Raw genomic sequence first — 19568 nt, forward strand, 5'->3', positions numbered from 1 at the left:
ATGATAAACGCGCCCGGACGCCGATTCCACAGAAAAGCACCTCCTAGCCACCAGAGAACACACGCCGCCCACAGGGGAACCACGGGCAGGCTTACCACAAACTCGTCAAAACCACCAGAGGCCAGGGGACACGGCCCCAGCGGCCCCTCCGTCCCCAGGGTGCGAGGACCGAGCGGGCGCCTGGGCGGAGCGGAAGGCGTGTGGAGGCTGGCCCCCTTGTGAGGAGGCGTCTGGAACCGGGGCGCCGGGAGAGGGGTGCAGCACCCCGCTCGGTAAGGCCCTCACTTGCTTGAGAGGGAGGGAGGGATGCTGCTTTCCCGTCAATGCTGAGAATTCTCACTTTTCAAGCACACGATAAAGGAACTTGAAAACAGATTTCCTGGAGGGGATAATAAAGAAAACTCAATCAATCTTCACCAATTTCCAAGGAGTAAGTGACCAAAAATAGCAGAGGAAGAGCAAAACAAAGGAAGAATGATAACAGAAACGTCACGGACTGGGCGGGCACGCGGCACCAGACGGGGCACAGAGCGGGATCCGGGTGAAGGGGACGGAGGTGATAAAAGGGCTAGTCACCAGGAAGCCAAACCATCACCGGGAAAGGGAGGAATGCTGCGGGTCCCAGCTGGGGGGCTGGCCGGGCAAGTCACAGAGGCCAGCGCAGGATGCGCCTCAGCTGGAACGGATGCCCCAGCCAGCAGAATCCCAGGAACCCCACGTCCCTCTTCCTCCCACGGACACAGCCTGCAGGCACCCCACCCCACCAGGGCCTCGTCCTGTCTCCAGGAGGCCCCACGCTCGGACCTCCTCTCAGACCACCGCCCATCTTCCGGCCCACGTCCTCTAGCGCTGGACCCACTGTGGGTCACCCCAGGCCAGCCCCCAGCCGAGCACCCCATCTCCCTCCCTCTGGTCCCTCCTGGGGCACCCAGTTCACCAATATTCTGCACCTGAGACGCTGGACACAGCCCCGGAGAACCCCTGGCACCACCTGGCCACCCAGGTCCGCGACACAGACGTCCGGCCCCCAACCTTCCTGGGCCCCCCTCCTCCCTGGACCAACACCTCACATCCCCCCCCCAACCCCACCTCGCTCCACTGCTCACTCTGCTGAGAGACACGGGTGACCTGAGGAGAGCTGCTTCTCACAGCAGCCAACACACGGCCATTCCTCCCGGTACCCCCCATCACGGCACCCCCCCGACCCCCCCACCAGCTGCTGCTCCCCCCTCTCCAGAGCAGGCTCCAGACAGGGTCCGTGCTTACCGCACACCTCAATCCCAGCAGCTGGCCCTCCTGGAAACGCTGGGTCTTGGGCCCTGGCTGTCTGGGACGTTCTATCCTCCGACCTCCGTGTGCCCCGGAGCCTCAGGTCCCTCTTCTCAGTCACACCGCTGCCCTCCGTCTGGGCAGGCACTGGCCACACCAGGGCTGTCACCAGGTGAGGGGCAGGGTCACACTGAGGTCGGGCCAGCGATCAGACACCCAGCCCCCCAGGCTCGGCCACTCCCCACCATGGGCAAAGCGGTCACCCTTGGGGGCCCCCGCTTCCCTGGTGGGAAGCCACTACTGCGTCTGCTCAGGTGGGTCCTGCCTCATGGCCTGTCCTCCACAGAGAGGCCCCGAGACCCCAAGACACAAGGGGGTGGGGTTGGTGCCGGCTGGAGCCTCCCCCCACCGGGTGCGGGTGCAGATGCTGGGGTTCACCCCGAGTCCCCTCTTCCAACAGCAGAGGTCCCGGCCCCACCTGGTACAGCCCAAGGTCTCCTCCCTGAGACAGGCACCAGGGGCACCTGCTCTGCGGTCATGCAGCCGCCGTGGACCCAAAGGCTTGCTCTCAGTGAGGGCATACTGGGCCCCGCCAGTCCCCAGGGGACGCTGCAGGGGTCCCTGCTGTGCCCACACAGAGGGCCGCCTGGACCACGCCCAGCCATCGCGAGAAGCCCGCTGAGTGGTTACAGGCTCTGAGGAGCCCAGAAGGCTGCCGCCACTTGCCCCACCCCACACTGGTGCCCCCAGGGGATGCTCAGGCCCCCAGGCCCCTGATGTACTGCGCCACAGAGGCCGAGCCTGGGGGTCCAAGCACCCTAGACTCCCCCAGAGCTCCTGGAGGCCCGGGGTCCCCTCCTCGGCCAGGTCCGGGTCCCCAGGACGTCCAGGTGCCAGAAAGCAAACCTCGAACGTTGACTGAAATGCCAAGTCAGGCACACGGGTGTGAGAGGCGAGGAGGAGGGGCTGCAGCCCGCCAGCCATGCCCAGGGCCCTACAAACCACGGGGCACCTCTCCGGAGGCCTCTGCCCACCACCCGGCTCCACGGCCTTCTCCTTCACAAACCAGCGCACGGCAGCGCCACGGCCGCCCGCCGGGGAAGGGGGCGCGGGTCAGCCTTGAGAGGCCTCCTGGGGGTGGCCCACAGCCGGCCGAGCTAGCTCGGGAGGAAACAGCTGTGGAACATCCTAGCTTCACCTGAGTTAAGTTAACTCCACAGCAGGGGGAGGAAATTAAACTAGAGCCCTGGACATCTGTAATGCTCTACTGCTACGAGTTTCCGAATTTCCCTCCCGCAAGGCTCTGGGTCCGGGTGAACCTGACACCCTTTCTCTCTAGGTCAATAACATGCAAAAATGGGGCTTCCAGGCTGCGTGTCTCACTGAGAAAGGTTCTCATCTTCACTCTCCTCTTAAAGGGAATTGGAAAGACCCCCGAGTAAGAGGGGATCCCCGAGGAACTCTCTTCTAAACGGCCTGACCAGACACGTGTTCTTTTTATTCCTAACACAAACAGCTTAACTGGAAATCCCACTTATACTGTTGCCCACTGTGCCCTCCTTTAAAGGAGCTGGTTTTCTGCAGGAAGGCGCTGGGCTGGGGCCTACGCAGCCGCCCTCTCTTGCCCCACGGCCCATGCACACTGCCCCAGACACCTTCTCTGCAGAAGCACAGCAGCGCTAGGCGCCTATCTTGGGTACAGAGCACGTGCGGGATGGGATGCCCCAGCTTTCCAGCGACTGTCCCCGAGCAGCTGGTGTAGCAGCTGCCCCCTCCCCGAGGCCTCTGTGGTGGCGGCAGGGATGGAATGTCGGCCTGTCCACTGAGCCAGGCCCAAGGATCTGGGGGAGGGCGGCTTTTCTACCAGGCGTTGTCCCCTTTTCTCCAGGAGGCAGATGTGAAAGGGGACAGAGGTGTGGAGTTCTCTCCGCGGGTCGGGAGAGGCCTGGCTCAGCGTCCTGGCTGCACAGGGCCTCCCTACAGACTCGCTCCTCCCGCTGGGGAGGTGGGGGGGGTCCCCATCTGTGCCGCACTTCTCCCCTAGAACGACCTTCACCATCGCCACAAAGCTGGCATGACACCGAGACTGTGGGTGACCCCAGCACGGCCCCAGGGGCTCAGGTGCAGTGGTCCTACCCCCGACCCCGTTACTAATAAACAAACGTCTGAAGCCTTCGATGACCTGCCAGAGCCAAGCCCACAGGCGGGCGATGGCGAGCTGCGGCTGGGGGGTGGGGTGGGGGGAGGCATCAGACCCCCCCTGCCGCCCAAACCCCGATGGTCAAGGTCCCGTGTCCCCTGCGGGGACCTGCAGCAGGGCACCCCCGTCAGCTCTGCCCCGGCCGCTTTGGCACAAACCCAGGACAATGGCCTGCAGGGCAAGCACAGGGCCGTGCTCACATTGTGACCAGCCGAGGGCCCGAGGGGCGACTGGCTGGTGGGGAAGCCGGGTCCCTGTGCCGCTCGGCATCTGTGTACAGCCCACCACCCGCCTGACCCCAGGGGCGGTCCTTGGTTGGCCCTGATGGACCCAGACGTGTGCCTCTCCTGCGGCCTCAGGCCTTTGCCGCCGGACCCTCAGCCCGTCCCATGCCCCCTCCTCCGGGAAGCCCTCATTCTGAGTGGGGCCCCATGCCCACCCCCCAGCCGGCAGCTTAGTCTCGCCCCATTCTCACTCCTCTCCCGGGGGTGGGCGCCCAGCGCTTCATCGACAAGCCCAGTGTGTGGAAACGTGCTCCCCACGCGGCTCATCTCCGGCCGGAGCCGGGCCGGCCAGGGGCACGCGGTTCGGGGTGTCGTGACTATCACTCTCCACTAACTTGTCAAAGCGTGACAACCCTTAAGTCACGCTGCCACCAGTTAAAGCAGAAAGTCCGGAGCCCGAGCGGGAATTAGCAAGAGACAGTGTGTTCCTGGTGGGGTGGGGGCAAGCACAGCAGGGGCACAGCCGGGGGGGGACCCCATAGGGACCCTGACCGGGAGCCGGCAGCAGTGTCCTGGCCGTGGGCTTGGTCACAGGGGCCCAGAACCCAGGACAGGTCTTTGCAGCCAAAGCTCACCCTGCCCTCACTGCCTGGCGCATCCAGCCTGGACGGGTAGGGTGGGAGGGCCCTGGGCCACCGCAGAGCGTGGAATGGCCACGCGCCCTCCACTCCCTCCCGTGACCTGCCACGGGGCGCCTCCAGGTGGCTGTACCCAGCCGGCCCCTTGGCGGAGCTCGGGGAAGGAACCGAGGGGGCGCCCAGAGTGGCACCCACCAGGACGCTCGCCCCACCACGACACTTGTCCGAGGCACTGTCGGGCGCCCTGGAGATGCACTGCGTCCGCTCCCGGACAACAGGGACCAGCCCTGTGTGAGTCACGCCACCCCCGAGCAGGGGGGAGCCCCCACCCGGGTTCAGAAGCAGGGATGTGGGTGCTGGGTGCCAGGGGCCCCAGTGTGGTGACAATGTCCTCCGAGGCCCGAAGACACCTCCACAGAGCCACCAGCCCTCACACGGCGGCCCCTGAGGCCCCACACGCAAACTGTGCCGGAAAGGCTCATCCCATCCTGTCTGCAGCTAAAAGTAGGAAGATCCTGACTGGCTGTGATCCAATAAAAGATGACACACCATCACTGCCGCGAGGTCGGCTGCAGGGCTTGAAAACGAGGCCGCGGTTAAGGGAAAGATGCCAGTGTCCCACCTGTCAGGGGTCCAGGGCTCCTCAGTAAGGGTCTCCCCGGAGCAGCATCCCCACTGTCCCAATGGGGACGCATGCCCTACAGAGTAAAGTGGGCAAGGACGAGGGAGCCCAGCGCCAACTGGAGGAACACGCAGCCCGTGCAGGTGGCACGGGGCAGAGGTGGTTGGAACCCAGGCCGCCAAAGGCCACAGCCATGTCTGAGCAGAGGGCAGTGCCTCTGAGGGCCGACTCCCACCAACAGGGTTCCACCTTCAAGGGGGCAGAGACGCCCAAGCCCACGCTGCCCTCCTCGGGACTCATGGTGTGTGTAGGGCTGCACGCCCTGGCGGGGGGTGGGGGGAATCGCCCCATGGACAGTGGGAACGGAGCCAGCTGACGGCCAGCACGGGGGACAGGAGAGGTGCTTCCCCCCCTGCCAAGGGCAAGACCCGGGGTGTCTGCCCGAGGAGAAGAGGCCGGGCCAGGCTCCTCGGGACGCCTCCCAGCCGCTCCACTCTGTCCTGACCACTGGGGGGCGGTGGTCCTCACTGCTGGTGGACCTGAGCCGCCTGTGCAGACACTGCTTGTCCTGGTCCCTCTTTCATCCCTCCCCATCCTCTCCTGCCATCGGGACAAAGGTGCCCTGGGGCCAGGCCACCAGGAGCGTCCCTTCTCAGATCGGTAGCTGCCCTGGACCAGGGAGGCGTCGTGGTCTGGATGGGGTGATGAGGAAAGGCCGGTGGGGGCGGCAGGGCCCGGCTGACTGCCTCGCGTCTGGCAGGAAGGACAGATGCGCCCAGTCCTCAGCATCTCCCACCACCCTGTGGCTCCAGATGCGCCCCCAGGGCCCATTCTGGCCCATCCATGCAGAAGACCCCAGTCCTCAGCGTCTCCCACCACCTTGTGGCTCCAGATGCGCCCCCAGGGCCCATTCTGGCCCATCCATGCAGAAGACCCCAGACCTCAGCCTTGACCTCCAATGGGGAGAACTACCAGGCCAGCAGAGCTGGGCGCTCCGTGTCCACTGCTGCTGAGAAGGGGCTCCTGGAGAACACGCACGCCTCACCCTGTGAAGCACAGAACGCAGAGCGCTGCCCTCCTCCAGAGGCGGGCGGGGGCCGTGCGGGCTGGAGACGCTCCGGAGTAGAAAGTGCTTTACTAGAAACTCCGTTCTTCAGGACAGGGGTGTCCTCACCATGCATCACAGCCCTCTGCAAAGTCCTCCTTGGCTGAGGACACATCTGTGACAACGCACCTCCAGGGCAGGAGGGAACTCAGCCTCCACATACACTCACTTGCTCTTTTTAGGGCTACTTTCAGGGCCACTGTCTAACAACCCCCAGAGCAGCCAGGCGCAGGCGGCTGGGCGGAGCCAGCAGCTCCCACGCTCACCGCCCAGCGCATCCCGGAGCCCAGAATACCCAGCACCAGCGGGAAGGACGACTGCGAGCCAGTTCCCACCGAGACCGGAAGCTGGGGGCCCGGTCTGGAGTGTCTGATGAGACTCGGTCGTACTGGCAGGAGGACACACCGGACCGGTGGGGCCTGGGTGGAACAGCAGCTCCGGCCACTCAGCGTCAGGGGTGCGCCCCGTCCCGCCATCCCCTGCCCGCCTGCCCCTGAGCACCCCTATCTCTGTGATGGGTCACTCGGGCTCCTGAAGGACCCTGAAGATCCAACCACGATGCCTCCACGCGCCCGTCATTTCTCCCGACTGCAGAGCTACTCTCTGGAACAGTCCCCCAGCCCCACCCACCTGCTCCCAGATGCCCTTCCTCATCCGACCCTCCTGGGGCGGGGTGCCGGGCATGCTGGGGAGAGGGAGAGGGGAGCTTGTTGTGGAGCCCAGATCCCGAGAAGAGAGGAACAGGCAGCAGGGCACCCAAGGGGCCCTACCTGGTTGATGGGTCACTAAGCATCACTTGAGATGACACCTGCCCCACGTGGCCACTTCTTTCCACACGAAAGCCAACTCGGGAAGACAGTACGTTTACAGCACTGCGCCCACAGAGGGCTACTGCCTGCCTCAACCCCTGCCGGAGGAGCAGGCCACCACCCAGGCGTGCACCGGGGCTGGGCACTGCCCGGCACAGGGCGGTCAGGGGGCGCTGAATGGAGCCGCGCTGACTGCAGCAAGGGGCTAGGCCTCCCCGAGAGATGCCCGGCCCACAGGCCTGGATAGCTGAGGTCAGATGCCCCAGTCTCTCCCTCAACGCGGTTCTCATCCCTCAGAAGCTGCCGAGCCCCGAGTCCACTCTCAACCCCCCCGTGCTGCCCTCCCCGCCCCGCCTCCCACCACCCACACGTCCAACCGGAGCTCAGCCTCCAACTAAACTCACACCCCCCAACAGATTGGCGACTTCCCCAGACCTCCAAACGAAGCCCAGGGTCCTGAACACGGCATCCTGTTCGACCACAGGCACGTGCCAAGTGCCACTCCATGCCCGCTCTGCCCACGGTGGGGGACGGCCGATCCCGCCTGCCCTGCAGACCCTCCTGCAGGCTGGGGTGCAGTGGGACGCGGACGCGCCTCTGCAGAAAAGAGGACTGAGAACTGGCCGCTGAAACAGAGACGAGCAGAGACTGCCTGGTGGCCGGTCTCAGTGACATCAGAGGGAAGGGCTGCCAAAGGGCCGGTGTGTTCCGGAGGCGAGCAGACAGACAGGAAGAGACGACCACTGCAGAGAAAGTGCCTGAGAACTTCCTGGAACTAATGAAAATCACCAACCCACGAAGTCGAAAAGGCCAATGACCCCAACTCAGGCACACAAGAGAAACCCTCACCTGGGCACAGCAGAGAGGTGACTGCAGAGCCACTAGGGAGAAAGGACAGACCTTCCAACCAATCACGGCTGACTGACACTGACCTCTCAACAGCAGAACCGAGAGCCAAGTCGGGGGAGATGCTGCCCGGGACCCCACAACCGGGAGGACACCCTCCAGGACGAGGGTAAACATCTTCAGATACACTGAAAGAACAGTTAGTTATCTGCAGATCCTCACTGAAGAAAACCCTAAGGACGCATTTTCCGACACAAGGAGAAAAATGATTCCGAGTCCTGAGATACAAAAAGAATAAAGAAAAGAAAGTGGTGAGGGCTTCCCTGGTGGCGCAGTGGTTGGGAGTCCGCCTGCCGATGCAGGGGACACAGGTTCGTGTCCCGGTCCGGGAAGATCTCACATGCCGCGGAGCGGCTGGGCCCGTGAGCCGTGGCCACTGAGCCTGCGCGTCCGGAGCCTGTGCTCCGCAGCGGGAGAGGCCACAACAGTGAGAGGCCCGCGTACAGCAAAAAAAAAAAAAAAAAAAAAAAGAAAGTGGTGAGAGTTTTGAGATTAATCAAGTATTAACAATATAAAGAAAAAAACAATATAAAGTAATAATAACCTCATATGGTCTAAAAAAGAAGACAGTTAAAATAGTCTAAACAAAAGCATGTAAACATGAAAGTGTTGGGTCACAATAATGTGCTCTAAGGTCCCGGTGTTTTTCAGGAAGAGAATTTACAATTAACTTTACAACGTAACAGCAAGTGTGCGATTTGCAATTTATATGGTAACCAGTGAATAAGTGGAAGTTGTGAGAAGTTTCAAACTAAGAGAAAGGGAAATAGAATAACTAAAAAAACGCAAAATAAGGTATGACAGAAAAGAGAAACAAATGTAAAAAATGTAGGACAATAATAAGCACAAAAATAAAATGGTAGACATGAACCCAAATATCAGTAATTTAGATAAAGGACAACAGACTGAATGTCCTAGTTAAAAAATAAAGATTGTCAGATTGAATGAAAACGAAATCTAGTTTGTGCCAAACAACCAAAGATACATGTAACCTGTAAAGATACAGGAAAGTTTAAAGAAACAAGGTGGGCAAAGATATGACAGGCAAATACACCCAAAAAGAAAGCTCAGAGAGCTACACTGTTACCAAATCTTTGCTCTGGTGAAAAGCACTGTCAGGGGCTTCCCTGGTGGCGCAGTGGTTGAGAGTCCGCCTACCGATGCAGCGGACACGGGTTCGTGCCCTGGTCCGGGAGGATCCCACATGATGCGGAGCGGCTGGACCCGAGCCATGGCCGCTGAGCCTGCGCGTCCGGAGCCTGTGCTCCGCGATGGGAGAGGCCACAACAGTGAGAGGTCCGTGTACGGTAAAACAAACAAACAAACAAACAAAACAAAAAACAAAAAAAGCACTGTCAGATCAGGAGTGAGACACGCTGAACAGTTCAAACACCGGGAGGGATTGCGATTCTAAACAGGATGTACCTAATGACAGAACTCCAGGAGAAACAGACAAAGCCAAGCATGACCTAAAGGGACAGGTATCAAACATGACATTGACAAGTGCCAAACCCATGACCCTTTTCAGGACAGACAGGACGTGTATGAACACTGACTTCAAACAGAGCCACAGAGTAAGTTCCAAAGCATCGTAAGGACCTGGTGTCATACTGACCACCCTCTGTGACACCAACATAACTAAGTTAGAAATGAACAATGGAAAAAAAGAGAAGAAATTAATTCGGCAATGGAAAAGTAACTAAGGAAAACACCATGCGTTCGGATATTAAGAAACTCTGAAATATCCCATCATGCCAAAGAGAGAATAATGGAAATTTTTAAAAAGATTTTTAAACGGAGAGATTTTATATATAAAAGCTTGTGAAACGCAGCCAAAGCATTACTTATTTTGTATTTATAAAATCTTACGTGAAAGGAAAGGAGGAAAAATAATGAGCTATTTATTTTAAGAAATTAGAGCATCCAAAAAATCAATTAATTAATTAATTTAAAAAGGGCTTCCCTGGTGGCGCAGTGGTTAAGAATCTGCCTGCCAATGCAGGGGACATGGGTTCAAGCCCTGGTCCGGGAAGATCCTACATGCCGCGGAGCAACTAAGCCCGTGCGCCACAGCTACTGAGCCTGTGCTCTAGAGCCCGAGAGCCACAACTACTGAGCCCACGTGCCACAACTACTGAAGCCCACGTGCCTAAAGCCCACGCTCCACAACAAGAGAAGCTACCGCAACGAGAAGCCCATGCACCACAACAAAGAGTAGCCCCTGCTCGCCGCAACTAGCGAAAGCCCGTGCACAGCAACGAACACCCAACGCAGCCAATAAATAAATAAATAAATCAGAACAGGAACATAAAAATAAAAATAAAGAGCATAAGCGGAAGGAAATAAAGATACGAATATTCATTTTTTAAAAAAATGATGAACCCTTGGTGAGATAGATCAGAGTGTGGATGTCCACATGCAGAAATAGTCAACACCAGGAATTAAAAGGGGACAGCTCTAAAGGTCCTGCAGACATGGAAAAAAAAAAAAAAAGAATATTAGGAACAACTTTTTGCCAAAAACTTGAAAATCTGGATGAAATGGACAAATTCCCAGAAAACTATATTTCCGAAACTAACTTAAAGTGGGGGTGTGTGTGTCCTACAATCATTAAAGAAATTGAGCCAGAAGTTACACTTGCCCCAAAGCAACTTCAAGCTCAGGTACTGCACTGGTGATTTCTCCCACACATTCAAGGAACAAACAATTCCTGTTTCACACAAACAATACCATGCAACAGCTCTTTCTGCAGGATATCTTGGCACCAAAATCTGATAAGGGCAGTAGATGAGCAGGAGACTACAGACCCTAGACAGAGATGCAAAAGTCCTAAGCAAAATCTAAATCTCAGTCTACCCACGTACAGGAAGGGGAACCTGGCATGACCACGCTGGCATTTTTCCGAGAGTGAAAGGTTAGTTTAATGCTAGAAACTCCACTGACGTAATTTACCGCATCAGTCGTTAAAGGAGAAGGACCGCGTCAGGCTCTTGATTATACCCGACACCCACGCACAACAAGTGCAGAGTGAGACCCCAAGGAGAAACTATCGTGCAGCCACCAGAATTGCTGGAATTGAAAAGATGGTAACACAGAACGTACACAGGACGTACACAGAACGTGCACAGAACGGCTGGCGGCCATGGAAGGGGGGGTGCCACCACTTCGGAAAGCCAGCAGTGTCTTCATAGTTGACACACCCCCGCCTCCCCTGCGACCAGCCATCCTGAAGAGAAGAGCAAACGCGGCCCAAGCCCCGACCCTGGATGGCCACAGTGGCTCTGAACACATCAGCCCCAAAGGAAATGACCCCAACACCGACCGGCCGGAGCAGGTTCAAACCACGTGCGGATGCCACCAACGTGGAGAGGGAGCCGCGGGGCTGCCGTGGGCGATGCCCGGGTCACCTGGCCGGTGGGGGAGCCTGGCCCCGAGCGCTCGACACTCATCCTCGGGTGACGGAGACATCCCCGTCCTGCAGGCTGTGGCGGACCTGGGCACGCGGCCGCCAAAGCTCACACTTCCGGCTGAAGGCCCTTCCGCGAGTGTGAGCTCACCCCCCGTGGCCGGCAGAGGACGCCAACAGGAGGATGTGGAGGAATGTGAATGCGCAGTAAGCCTGTGAAAAGATGTCCGACCCCGTGAAATTAATTCCTAAGCCTCAACGGGAAGGAAAATTAAGGGGCAAATGCAAGGGTCCAAAATGCCCCAGACCCTGCTGAAGCTGGGGGGCGGGGGTGGGGGATGGAGGCTGCTTTGTGAATCCCAGCAGAGGGGCAGGGATAGGAAGACGCCAGGGCCGGGGGTCACTGGGGAGGGGTGCTGTCCACTCCCTCGAGGAAACCCACGAAACCGAGCCTGCCTCTGTCACAGCCCCGTGGGCCTGGCACCAGCTCCTGGGAAGAGCAGAGAGCTCTCCCGCCACCACCAGGAAGGACAGACCACAAGACAAGACCAAGGCCAACGCTGGGTGCACCTCAGGAGGCATCACAGACCTCGAAAAGACAGCCAAGAAGCGTGCATCACCAGAGGAGGGTGGTTTCAACACATTGCCAAAAACGGATTACCAGTCCCTAAAAGTTGCTGAGACTCAAGTAGGGGGAAAAAAAAGGAGAAAAAATTGGCAAAAGAAATGAATAGGAATTTCGCTGATGAGGAAGTACAAATGGCCTACATCAGTAATCAGAGAAATTCAAATTAAAACCACAATACCATTTCACACCCACCAGACTGGCAACAATTGAAAGTCAGGCAGTGCTGGCAAGAAGGCAGAGCAGTGGGGATGCGGGCGGGGGGGGGGGGGGCCGGAGCTGGCATAACCGCTCCGGGAAGGCTGCTGGTGGTGACGCCCAGCACACGCCCCCCAAACCCTACTGCCGGCGGCAGAGGGCCAGTGCGAGAATGCCCGCCCACGGGGTGCATTCTTAACTGGCCCAAACCTGTGGACAGCCACAGGTCCCCCCACAAAGCAGAGACACGTGCTGCTGTCTTACAGGGAACACCACGCCGCAGGCACAGCCATCAGCTCGATACTGCTCAGAAACTTAGAGACCAGGCAAGAGAAGACGTGCAAACGGACAGAGAGTGGGATCCCTTCTACATAAAGTCTCTGAGCGGGAGGAACGAAGAACAACCTATCCAAGGAGGCCTGATCGGGGGTCCAAGCGGGGGACCCGCAGCACCTCGCGGGGAGGGCCGCGCCGGGGCGCAGAGGGGCTGCTCTGTACGTCCGACCCGGAGCTCTGCGCCTGCCCACCCCGACGGCTGCTCAGCCCCACGCCTACAGAGCAACCCGCCAGGCCCCGCCCCCCGCGCCCCACCCAGGCAGAGCCGTGGACTCCCGGCACCTAGCGCTGCACGGCCCCGCCCCCACCCTCCCCACACACCCACCCGAGTGGGCTTCCCACACCAGCTCCGCGGGGGGCCGACTGGGCCCCTCGACCACGCAGCCCCTGCCCACCTGCCACCTCCCTCACCTCCCTCTGGTCAAAACTTCGGTGGTCTTTCGGGGCACCCCCGGAAGCGGCTGAAGAGGTGCAGGAAGGGGGGCAAGCATGCTCTCAGGGAGCGCCGTGGGGAGGCAGCCAGCGCGGGGTGTGTGTGTGTGTGTGACGATGCAGGGGTGACAGACAGGAGAAGCATGGTGGGGAGGGTCCAGGATGACCCTTGCCTATGGCGCCCGACACTGGGCCAAATGCCAAAACGGGAAGTTGGAGGGGGTGGGAGGCCAGGCCTGGGGAGGTGCCCCTGAGACTTCCCAAACAAGAGGCAAGCAGGTGGGTCTCCCGCGGACACAACACTCTCCCAAAGCCCCACACAGCTCTGGGAGCGCCCATCCTTCCCACTCGGCACAGCCAATGCCCTGAGCCACCAGCCTCATGCTCGGGAGCGCAACCCTGGCACCCGGCACCCTCTGCGTCCCCAACACCTGGCTCGCACACCTGTTGAAGGAGCCGTGGCAGAGCACACCCCCCTCGGTACACACTGGCCACTTCCTCTGGTCCCGCCAGGGGATCTCCCCAGGGAGAGCTTTTCCCTGCCCCACCCCCCCTGCAGCCCTTGTGGCCTCGTGTCCATTCCAGAACCAGGCCCTGGTGTGAGTTTGTCTCTCCTCCCCCTCAGCCTGGGAGCTTCCTCAGCAGGGACCACTGAATCAGGAAAAAACCCGCAGAGCTTCAAGCTGGCAGGAGGAGCAGGGAAGCGACAGGCCTGAGTAGAGTCGGGATGGCCATGGCGCTGTCCTGTGGGTGAGCCTCGTCCAGCTGTACCGCCGGGGACAGGGCACTTCCCCCCAAGTGGAAAGGGCAGCGTCTTTTGCGATGGCAAATTTAACAGTATGATGTAAGGAGCAGTGTTTATGTACAAGGAAGTCCCTAAATTACACAGCACAGTGCAAACAGGCAAGGGGCAGATACCCCCCGCCAGCAGGACAGAGGGGGTACGGCCAGACCCTCAAAAGGACGAAGGATGAAGGAATAAAATTGTGGTCCCAGGTCCCAGGTCTGTGTGTCCTCTGGACACTGCGTGCCCTGAGTGACTCCCAGGCCACTCAGGCTTGACAGTGTGGCTGGACGCAAAAGGAAATCTATGGTACCCGGTGGAGAGAGGAGACACCCTGAGTCAACTCCACCGTCACCGCATCGGTAGGCAGGTGCAACGAGGCCGGTTGGGAGCCAACCAGGTGTGCGCCTCGGAGCCTCGGGGGACCGCGGGGCCTGAGAAACCCGGGGCCACTTCCTCCGCTACACGGGACCAGGACCTCAGGGACCATCCACGCATCAGGGGTTGTCCGCACGGAAGGCGCGTGCCCGAGGTGGTGCGCAAAGGCGACGGCCCGGGGTGTGGGTCCCGAGTGGGGATCCCGGAGTGAGCGGTTTCGGGTGCACTGTCCCGGGTGGGGGGCCCCGCGTGCAGGTCCGGGGTGACCGGTCCCGCGTGCAGGCCCCGGGTGGGGACCCAGGCGCGAGGTCCCCTGTGGCCGGTCCCGGATGGCCGGCAGGTGCGCGCGGGAACAAAGCGGCAGGCGGGCGGCGGCGTACCTGGGCACGCAGCTGGGGCTGGAGCCGTCCACCTCCCAGGTGGCGAACAGGTTCATAGGCACCGGCGTGTTGAGCGCGGCGGGCGCGCCGGCCAGGCCCAGGCGGCCCCGCTCGGCCATGGCGCCGGCCCCGCCGCTCCCTCGGCGGCCTGGGCTGCGGCCGGGCCGCGGACGCGCGGCGGGCGGGCGGGCGGGCCGGGCGCGCGGAGGGCGGCGGCGCGGTCACATGGCTGCAGGGCGGCGGGGACAGCCGGGCGGGCGTCGGACAAGCCCGCGGGCGGCGACCAGGCTGCGGCCGCCCCGCCCCGCCCGCGCGCGCCCTCACCGTGCTCCCCCTCCCCCGACCGCGCCGCCGCCGCTGATTGGCTGGGCGGGCGCGCGCTCGCCGCTTCGGGCCCAATCACGGCCCGCGGAGGGCTCACCGGAAGTGAGATTCGCGCGCCCCCCTCGAGCCGGCGCCCCAGGAGGCGCCCCAGCCCGCGGCCCGCGGGAGCGCGCGTCCGCGCCTGCGCACAGGCCCCGCCCAGAGCGCCGCGCCCCGCCCCCCGGGAGAGGCAGGGAGGGGCCAGAGAGACCGCAGGGTCCGCCTATGGCCCTGTGTCCCGCGAACCCCCCAGGAGCACTTATTGTCCCCCTGTATCCCCCGGGCCTCTGCGCGTCCCCGACCCCCAGTTCTACGCCTCCTCAGAATCTTCCCGCCCCCCCGCGCACTCCGCGTGTCCCCCGGCGCCCTCCAGTCCCATGCCGGCCCCCGGGTCCTCCGCACCGACTCCTAGACCACCGGGCCCCCGCGCCTCTCGTGTCCCCCGGAGGCTTGCCCATCCTGCGAACTCTCTTTGTCCCCCCACCGTCTCCTTGTACCCTCCTCCCGCGCTGACTCCCTTGGCGGATCGCCCGGGTGGGGCGTGAAGCAGGAGGACCAGGGTCGCGGGTGGCACAGACCCATCAGCGCCCCCCAAGGAGTTCCTCCCTGCGGGCGCACCGGGGCTCCACACAGGCTCAGTGTGCAGACTGGTCCTCCATAAATCCCCTCTGGAGTGTCCTCTTTCTGCCTGAGCCTCCTTATTATCCAGCAATGCCCTTTCTGCGGTTTTTACACATGACAATGGAGAACAAATGTCTGGGGGCAGGGGTGGCTCCTGGCCATGGGGCTCACAGTGAATTTGGGGATCCAGGCAAGTAGGAGGCAATGACCAGAGCTACCCATTGGGCCCATGGGGCAGGGAAGGTCAGAAAAGGCCCTAGAAAAGAACATCTAGTTTTGGGGGCCCAAGGAGGTGGTCCCCTCCCCCCATCCTTTTGGCGGTGGTTCTGATCAGTCACCAGATCCTGCTGCTGAGATTTAGGAAAAGCTTTTCTGGCATCTCTTCCGTTTCTTTGTAGCCACAGTATTCACAGTTGCTTTTCTCTCTAGCTGCTGTCTGTGTCTTGTTGTCTACTAAAAGAAGCCCAGCCCAAGCAAACGGACTTTCTTCCCTCACCCTTGGGGTTTACAATCCAGTGCCCCGTTAGCTCTTTCTCCTGCAGAGGACCCCATGCTGGCTCCTTCCTTTGTAAGAGCTCAGCATCCAGCTCTAACTCCCTATCTGGAGCTGCAAACAGCTGTGGCTGCTTAAAACCAGGGTGGCATTTTGGAGAGAACAAGAGAATCTGTGTTTCCCACATGTTCCTGCGCCTTTAGGGTGGTACAGCTGAAAGGCACGCGGGGCTGTCTGTCCTCAGCCAGCTGACTGGGTATTGTCTTACATCGCTGCTCCGGCCAGGCAGAGTGCCTGTGGGTCTCATACCTCTGAGATGGGGGGAAGGAGAGGTCCGGAGAACGGGCACCAGCCCTCTGTGAGGACAGGGGCCCAGTGACCTCGGCGTTTGGCGTGCTGCGGTGCCGGACGGCGAGAGGTGCGGTGGCGTCAGATGAATGGGCCACCTGACACTTTGTGTCTGTGTGCGCTGGCATCTCACCCAGGAGAGGAGTATACCTAGGGGTCAAGTGAGGAGATGTGGGGTGACTAAGCCATACACAAGGGGGCTTGACACCAGCTGCCTGTACAGTAGAGCTGTACCCTTCCTCGGTACCAGGGACCACTGTGAATCCTTCATGGTCTGGACAGCCCTGTTCCATCCCCAATTCACAGACGAGGAAACTGAGGCACCCAAGGATATGCAGCCCCTAAGGGGAGGGGCCCGGGTGTGGGCTCACACAGTCTGGTCCAGAGCTGTCCAGATAAGCACGACGGCGGAAATGCTTAAATCTTTCTGCGAGGCAGGGAGGCAGAGACTGGAAACAGGCTGTGTGCCTGTTTTTATTTGTTCCTTTTTTAAGGTAGGACCATATGGACACCACAATGTTAGTGGTGGTGAGATGGAGTGGACAGGTATCACTTTGTGATCAGAGTCACCTTTTTGGCCAGAACCTCTTACATGCATTGCCACCCTCTGTGTTTGAAAATGACTCTGGATTGTGTGTCCCAGGATGAGCGCCCTGAAAGCTGGGAGGATGCCCCTCCACATGGCACAGTGTGACACATACTTCCCCCCACACACACCCCGTAAATGTTTGGAGGACATCTGTTCTTTCTGATGGCTGTTTCTTTAGAACAGGAACTTGGTTAAAGAGGACCCTCTCTGGACAACTGGTGTGGCATGGTTGGGGATGAAGCTGGAGGAGAGGGTTTGTCTAGAGCACTGAGGTCCCTGGAGGGCACCCTGAAATCCTTTGCTGAGGACCTGATAGTGCGCCACCTGCCTGCCAAGTTTTTCAAACGCATTAAGGCCTCGGCTTTCCAAACGGGGCGGTAGAACTGCCGCTGTGTTGAAGCCCCCCTACGACTCCCGGTAGATGGGACGAGGTGGAGGCTGGCAGCTCCTTCCCTGCGATCCCACCCATCGTCGCTGGGGGGCCCTGCGCCTTCAAGTCCGGGCTCTCGCGTTTCTACTGGGGCGCTCTGGACCTCCGGCTCTTTGGAAACTCATTCGTCTGTTCAGCCTGAGTTAAATCCCCCAGGCGTGGGAGGCAATGCAGCACCAGGCAGGGCGGCCCCTGACTGCAAGAAGCTCCCCTCCGGGTGCGGACACCACGGGGCTCCCTCCGGCAGGAGCCTCGGTGCGCGTCTTCCCGCGCCTGGAGCGCAGCGGGCTGGGGCGCGCCAAGTCGGGGGAGGCTTGTGTGCTCCTCCACCCTGTGGCCTTTGGAGCGGCTCCAGCCGGTCAGGTGAGTGGCCAAGGCCTCCCGCAGGACGCAGACACCCGTTCAGCTGCGTGGTTCCAGCCTGCTCCAGCCCTCAGCTTGGTGGCATCTTCTCTTCTAGGGCGGTGCTGGGGGAGAGGCGCAGGGGCGGAGCAAGACTTTGGCTGGCCCACGCTCCTGGCAGAAACCCCTGGATGTGACCTATGTCCCATCCACTCCTGTGGGTGGAAGATGTGGTGTGGCTGAGGCACCATCACTGAAGTAGGGATGGGAACTCTTCACAGAAGCCACAGCAGATGACAAGGAGTGGCCCGGGAGGCAGTCCTCTGACAGGGAAAGAACAGCTGTGACCTCCCAGGGCAGGGCAGGTGTGCTGGGAATGCTGTGAGCTGGAAGTCTGTGTCTGAGATGCTCCGGGAAGCTGCCACAGGATTGCGGGCACCTGGCACCAGAGCCGCAGGGGTGGGTGGGCTCAGCTTGAGGGCAGCATCAGAACTCCCTCTGTTAATATTCAACATAGGGTTAGAGATTCAGACACTCAGGATGCCTGCCTGTCTTATTCACCTGTCCACCCTGGCTGAGCTTAGCAAGCCAGGATGTCATCCAGCATCTGTCTCCCTGGGATGCCCTCTAAGTGGCTGGCATGGAGCAGGTGCCCCACGGATCCCTACCATTGACTGACTGCGAAAGAAGCTAGAAATTCCATCAGGAGCTGCCCAGTGAAAACGCCCCAGGTGACCCTTACAGAGCTGAGTGGAAAGGTTCAGACATTTGTTCATTTCATAAATGACCATCAGGCTAGTTTCCAACCCTAGGAACACAGGAAAGAAAAAGCAGAACCTGGTTCTTACCCCCATGGAGCGTACATTCTCCCCGAGAGAGAACATGAACAGGTCAACCAACTCAAAAAAACATTGTACTTCCCAATAACGGGTGTTGGGACTGAGAGAGCGTGGGCAGGGAGGTGACGTGGGGCTGAGGATGGAAGGACAGTGAGGTGCCAGTGGGGGGAGGTCAGTGCCGGCCTGGGAGATCCCTAGAATTCTGTCTGCTAGGCTCAGGCTCTGGAGGGCTGGAGCATCCCCAAGAGTTTAGGGTGGGCCTGCCCTCAGCCGGCTGAGGGTTACTGAACAACAGAGAACAGAGACTGAGGACCACGGGCAAAGGCACAGCGGGGTGTTTACAGAGGGGCCAACACCACGTCATCCAGTGCGCTGGGGGCACAGAATAGAGTACGGGGAAAGGAACCACAAACCAGCCACCTGGAGAGGTCTGCACAGGGGCACATCTCGGCAGCCTTTTTCTATGCGCACCCATACTTTTTTTAAAAAAATCTGGGTGGGGCTTCACTGGTGGCACAGTGGTTGGGAGTCTGCCTGCCGATGCAGGGGACACGGGTTCATGCCCCGGTTCGGGAGGATCCCACATGCCGCGGAGCGGCTGGTCCCGTGAGCTATGGCTGCTGGGCCTGCGCGTCCGGAGCCTGTGCTCTGCAATGGGAGGGTCCACGGCAGTGAGAGGCCCACGTACCGCAAAAAAAAATAAAATAAAATAAAAAATAAAATAAAAATCTGGGTGGAAGTACAAATATTGTTTTTTTTTTTTTCACCTAACAGCAAACTATGAGCATTTTGCTGTATCCTTAAATGTTTTTCTAGAGTGTGCTTTTCAACGACCTTTTGGTATTCTGTGATGTGGATATGGTACAATCTGTTTACCCAGATGTCCATTTGTGGGCATTTAGACCCACATCATGTATGTGGTAAAGCGTTATTGGCATCCCATTAAAACGGTCAGTTAGTCCTTAAAACGTTAGTAAGGGCTAATGTTTTAGTGGGAGGAAGGGAGAGGTTATACTGTCATTATGAACAGAATTTGGTTATATCCTGAGAAAATGCAAGGGAAGAACCTGGAAGAGTGCTGGAACTAAGCAGAAGTAAGACTGTTACAGGTTGTAAGATACAAAGGGACGGTCCACCCCTGAAACAGCAAACAATAAAACAAAATACCTCTCGTGGCAGAGAGCGCTAGTTGGCCCCAACATCTGTTCTCTCTCTTCCAGAGGGACAGAGC

General features: G+C 59.7%; 1 protein-coding gene across 3 annotated transcripts in view; it reads right to left on the reverse strand.

Moving 5' to 3' along the window:
• The window catches only part of PACS2 (phosphofurin acidic cluster sorting protein 2), a 62907-nt gene extending 48456 nt beyond the window's left edge, over positions 1 to 14451 (reverse strand). For all 3 annotated transcript variants that reach the window (XM_060095528.1, XM_060095527.1, XM_060095529.1), the window contains exon 1: positions 14313 to 14451. In XM_060095528.1, coding sequence (XP_059951511.1) covers positions 14313 to 14431 — 119 coding nt within the window. In that variant the 5' untranslated portion in view covers positions 14432 to 14451. The remainder of the gene's footprint in view (positions 1 to 14312) is intronic.
• Positions 14452 to 19568: the final 5117 nt, after the last annotated feature.

The sequence above is a fragment of the Mesoplodon densirostris genome, chromosome 4 (assembly GCF_025265405.1).
Source record: "Mesoplodon densirostris isolate mMesDen1 chromosome 4, mMesDen1 primary haplotype, whole genome shotgun sequence".
NCBI classification, from domain to species: domain Eukaryota; kingdom Metazoa; phylum Chordata; class Mammalia; order Artiodactyla; family Ziphiidae; genus Mesoplodon; species Mesoplodon densirostris.